This window comes from Dipteris shenzhenensis, chromosome 29 (assembly GCF_047967505.1).
Source record: "Dipteris shenzhenensis isolate YYH24624 ecotype China chromosome 29, Dip_SZ_1.0, whole genome shotgun sequence".
Classification (NCBI taxonomy): domain Eukaryota; kingdom Viridiplantae; phylum Streptophyta; class Polypodiopsida; order Gleicheniales; family Dipteridaceae; genus Dipteris; species Dipteris shenzhenensis.
In genome coordinates this window covers 44,696,764-44,702,539 of record NC_141624.1, presented here as the reverse complement: position 1 = coordinate 44,702,539, position 5,776 = coordinate 44,696,764, and the positions used below count along the sequence as shown (strand labels likewise).

The 5,776-nt window shown below is 45.2% G+C and overlaps 1 protein-coding gene across 1 annotated transcript; it reads right to left on the bottom strand.

Annotated features, from left to right (window-relative positions):
* Positions 1-3,966: 3,966 nt before the first annotated feature.
* LOC147882905 (uncharacterized) lies at positions 3,967-5,559 on the bottom strand. The gene has a single exon (XM_087400530.1). It carries the CDS (start codon positions 5,557-5,559, stop codon positions 3,967-3,969), a length of 1,593 nt encoding a protein of 530 aa, XP_087256656.1.
* Between the last annotated feature and the right edge of the window lie 217 nt (positions 5,560-5,776).

Here is a 5,776-nt window from a genome sequence, read left to right as displayed (position 1 = left end):
ATGTGATACCCTCTTCCACAATGCCTTCTTAAACATTGGGGATACTCTGCAATGCTCCTCCCAAAACTGTTGTATGAAGGACCTAGTGGAATCATCCAACAATCGATCGCTACAAGATGCACAACCACTTGAAGCCCAAAGAGCATCAGTCTCACTATCCTCTAGACTCTGCCTCCTAATCATGCCTGCTCGCAATGTGCACGGTGCAATCTGAAGAAGACGTGAAGCGGTATGCACATGGCCTGTCATATGAGGTCTACTAATGGCAGCCACAATAGCACGACATGTTGCCAAGGCATCACTAGAGTTCCTATGCTTAATAGAAGCATAGGAACATTGAACACTACTAAGGACCTCGCTACATACAACCCTATCTCTAAGTGCACCAAGACCAACAAGCCTCCTACACTCTACCAAGTCAGGGTGATCAATCAGGGATGTGAGAAGACTAGACTGCGAAGTTGGCGTAAGGTCACTAAAAAAAGACTACACAATCTTGCTAGTACGATGACGGATAGTGGACTTTGGCAAGTCACATCGTGAAGCAACACTGCTGCTGCAAGGTGGGGCAAGGGGATCAATGGGAGATGGAAGGGTGGAGGGGGGAAGGTAGACACCAAGGGGAAGGGGGGGAGGGGGAGGGGGAGGGGGGAGGGTGGAGGGGGAAGAGGTAGAAGTGGAGGGCAAAATGTAGGTGGCTAGGGGAAGGGCAGAGGCTGGAGGTAGGGGAGTGGATGAGGATGTGGAGGGGGGGACAATGGAGGTGGGGGTGGGGGTGGGGGTGGAGGTGGGATGTAGAGGTGGAGGTGGATCGGTGGTGGCAATGCAAGCTCTAGCTCTAGAGGCTCGCTTGCGCTCGCGAGCCTTCCGCTTGCACTCCTCGTCAATGAGATTTGGGGGGGGTTCCTACATCTTTCACATCTACTAGCTCTATGGCTTTGAGTACCCATTCTCAATGAAAGTAGGATGGAAGGTGTGACAAAGTGATGGGGAGGCAAGAATGGCTAAGAATGGGTGAAATGAACCAAAACGTGGTGTCTTATAGAGAGCCTGAACTCATCCACTAGATTTCTCTTGATTATTATTGGTGGAGAAAGTGCTAAGATTGAAAATAATTGGCCACTAAAATTCCATTTGATTTTGTTTTGAAACTAATTTTTGTGGTCTACTCAAATAAGTTGATTTTAATCATATTATATATACATGGAATCCAATGTTAATTTTGAATATTTGCATCGTTTGATTTTATTTTAGTTTAATATTCACATAACATATGTGCCTATCTTGATTAATATTTTCGTTAATGCAATTTGAGAATAACCCATGTGATAAACCATGATAATTTGATTATTTTGCCACTTCCAAATATCTTCAAATACCTCGATCGTGGTCATAAACAATGACAATTTGATTATTTTGCCACTTTTGGATACCTCCAAATACCTTGATCGTGGTCATAAACCATGACAATTTGATTATTTTGCCACTTCCAAATACCTCAATCGTGGTCATAAACCTCGATCGTGGTATTCTATGCCTCATGCACTCAAATCACATGCATGTATAACTTACATGCAGATTGTGGTCATAAACCTCGATCATGGTATTCTATGCCCCATGCACTCAAATCACATGCATGTATAATTTACCATGCATGTTGATGATGTGGCTCGCCATCATCATGATGTGTATACATGTGGCTGATGTGGCACCATGCATGGTAATGATGTGGCAATATGGTGTGGAATATATGAGTCTCTTCTATGACGTGGAAATGTGATGTGGCATGGTGAGTTGGCATTCATGAGGTGGTAGATTGACATGGTAAATTGAGGTGGAGGGATTGGTGACGTGGCAATGTTGACGAGGTATGCCAAGGTGGCAAGGTGTGATGACATGGCTCCAAGAGTTCCTATGATGTGGAATGATGAGGTGGCACATGTGGCTGATGTGGCAGCACGTGTGGCAATCTAAGGTGACATGGCAAGGAGTGATGTCACATCTCCTTCATGACATGGCACCATGCGGTCTAATAATGTGGCATGGTAGCAAGGCAAAAATAGATGACTCAGCGTTCCACATGGGCGTCATGCACACTCCAAAGGCTTGCCACTAGGGTCTGTGATGCTCCTAGCCTACCTCACCAAGCCTAATACCAAACCTACCTTGTCTTGGTATTAGGCTTGGGTGGCCCTTTTTCCCCCCACAAAAGAGAGATTTCACTCTTGGAGGCCATATTGCACGTTTCCCTTACTCAAATTTAACCAAAAATTTTTCCTCTTATTCATCATGCAGAGGACTAAAAATTTTAACATTTTTGAAATGTTTGGTCATGTTTGAGAATTACTAGATTTATTTTTAATATTCTTTGTTAATCCTTTGAGGAGTAAAAGGAGAGTAAAAGTAAAAATTAAAATTCAATCTTCCTAAATCTAACCGTTGGATTTGGGATTTGATGATTGAACCACACACCCTTATGTGCCTACTAACTTTTCACTGAATTGGATTTTCTTAATTATTCAAAATACTAAAAAAATGTGGTGTGCTACTAAAATGCATGTATTTTATGGCTTTATTTATTATAAATAATTATTTATAATTAGATAGATTATTCAAATAATTACCAATAAATCAAGTTAAGCTCTACATGATGTAAAGAGACCAGCTACAAAGCTTCAATAACATTTAATCTAAAATAAGTGAGAAATTTAGAAGTTAATATGATACTCTCAGTTCGTGACAAAGGTGTGACCGCCCTAGAACCATGCCGTGTGACACAGAAATTTTTTATGTGTTCATTGAATTTTCGATCAGACTATACCATTGTGTGTACAATAGCATGTGTGATGTTGTGTCTGAAGACTTCAAAGACTAGATCCATAGGGAAGTAGGTGAGATTTGCATTTTTGTGTGCTAAAAAGCTTGTTTTTCCACCTCCTAAGGATTGGGGAGTGAACAAAAAGTGGACACCCTTAGCTTACTACTTCCCTCTATGATTTACCCAATTTCTTTTGTCTTTTCATCACTATGCAAAAGGGGTTGTTGTCTTATCTTCCACACACACACACATACACATGCATGCGTGCATGCACACACACACATAGAGAGAGGGAGAGAGAGAGAGAGAGGGGGGGGGGGGGATGATATGTATATGTTTATATAAAGGTAGCCTTCAGTAGGGTTTGAGTATTTTTTGGTTGATGGGAGGCATTAGAGGTTATTAGGGAGATGCCATTTCATGAGTCTTTTGTCATGAGTCTTTCTCCGTTGATGGGAGGCACTACAGGTTATTAGGGAGATGCCATTTCATGAGTCTTTTGTCGTAGTAGAGAGCTGAGCACATATGCATGATGGAGGTCATCGGGGAAACATTGTGAGCACATATCCATCAAGAAGATTCCTCTGAATTGAAATTTGTGCAAATTCGACCATATGAAGCAAAAACAAAATCATAGAGAATCTCAGGAGAAAACTTAACGTACCCATTTAAGCAGATTGAAGTCTCAAGCCCGCCGCTCGCCCTAGATATACATCACTTGGCTCCAGAGTACATGACTCAACGTGTTAATTACCAGGTGCACTTTAAATAACCCTCAGAAATAAGCTTCCATGCAGAACTCGAAACAAACACATTTTATTTAACGTCTCTTGGCAACATTACAAATATCAGGCTATGTTTTGACGTGATACATAAACTATCTGCAAAGATTTGACGTTGAAAATACGCAAGGTTTTGGCCAGAGACTAATCAAGTCGATGAGCCACAAATATTTTTACGAGCAACTCTAGACGAGTGCAGATTGCTAGAAAGCTGGGATCAAGCGCGGATTGACGGGAAGTTGTCAAAGGAAGATGAAGAAAAAAGACATGAAACTGAGAAGGGAGGTAGCTTGATGACCAATCAGATTGATGTATCAAGCATTTAACGTGAGAATGCAGGATGAGCCCGATCTATCAGATTGATCATCAGAAGTTGAATCTACTGGTAAGACTCTCCACCCAGGATGAAGATTGAAAAACAATGTTGTGCATCCGTGCCTCATCTTCCAGGAGGCGACGTCTCTTGTTACGCAGCTCGTCTTTCCTTTTCTCGAGCTCGCGTATGGCTTCCTGCAGAGTAAGCTCTAGCGAGCGCAACGACTGTTCCTCCTCCTCAAAACTGCATTCTGGGGACGGACTTCCGTTGTGGTTACCAGCCTCTGATAGAAATCTTTGCAGCACCGCATCCAGGCTTTGTAGTTTGTTACGGGATGTCGTTGCCTGCAGTACCGGATTCCCTGGCGTAGTCCGCATGGCCTTGTGATCCAAAGTGGAGCTCAGCTGGCCTTCTGCACAGTGCCTTCTCAACGCGTACAGAGGTGACCTGATTCGTGTGGAATTGCTTCGGGGAAAATGATCGGACGTGGGTACCCTGCAAGCTCCGACACTGGCATAGGGACGAAAGGGGCCACTCACCGGATGAGGAGCACTTACCGGCCTATCTGCTGCAATCGGAGAGGGCTGCGAGAAGGCAATATCGTGATCAATGCTACCGTCTGAGTTCAGGATGCCCGAGCTAGGACTGGTGGATTCAGAGCGCGACAGTGGGAGGGGCGAAAATCGACCGTTTGCATCCACAGGAACGACATTGTGGTTCATCCTCGCTGCAGCAGCATTGATGAAATTTGAGGTTGGATCTGTGCAGAGTGTTTCCTTCCTGGTGGAAAAGCTGTCGTGCGCGATCGAGGCGAAGGCGGGACTATCTGCGGAGATTGTATCACGGCGAAGACCTCGAAGCCGAGGAGCCCCGTGCGTGATGAAACTGTTTCTGGAGACATGGCTATGACGGAGAGCTTGGTTGGTCTCCGATCTGCTGATCTTCGAGGGCAGGTCAGTATCCTTGTTGGGAGTACTCTTGGAGCCGCCGTCCTCCTCCTCGCTGCTAGAAGGTGTGGTGCTTCCCCGGAAATATCCTTCGACCTCTTCGCTAGTATCAGCCGATTTGATCATACAAAATGGAGCTTTCTGATCACAAAGCTGCGAGGAGGAGGGCGAAGGGCGGGCAGCAGCCGCGGCAGCTGCTGCGGCTGGAGTCCTCTTCCGAGAAATGCTGCGTATTGGCTTAGAATAACAAGGCTGGCAAAGGGGCACCATATCGCCGGAATCAGAAGAAGAAGCACTAATTTGCTGCGGGGTGAAGCAGATGCAGAAGAGGCGATTGTCGTATTTGGAAGACAAGAGCGAAATGGCAAGCTTGAAGGAAGCTTTGCCTCCGATCAGACGAGTGGGGCGGTCTTGGGAGGGATATTCGACGCCATTGAAGGTGGTGAAGAGCGGGGGTTCGGCAAGAAAGAGGTTCTCATCTTGGACGATGGGGCTGAAATCGTGAGCATAAACGACGGAAGCAACGATGGAGAGCTCTTCGTTGCTGCTGTTGTTGATGAGGTTGCCATCTTCGTCCACAAGCTGGAGGTTGATGACGAATTTGCGCCTGCACGAGGCCTTGCCCCCGAGCACTGTGAACACCTCTTCGCCACAGTTGGGAGCTTCAGATCCGACGGATGCAACCAATTGATACATCGATGCACTAGAAGTGTTCGATGCTCTTGCTCTATACTTGATGCGATAGCAATAACTGGCGATGAAATATGTATATAGACCTCGGTTGGCGATGCGTTTTGGTAGCTGTTCTTGCCAATTGTAGGGATGAATCGGCAGGCTATGGCGACGTTTCTTGCATTGCCGCGTTCAACTGATCAATTTCTGCAACAATGTTTCTGTTTGTATGCATGGCTTC

What these genes read in the sequence shown, in the direction of transcription:
- LOC147882905 (XM_087400530.1), bottom strand. Translation starts at nt 5,559, where the DNA reads ATGTATCAATTGGTTGCATCCGTCGGATCTGAAGCTCCCAACTGTGGC.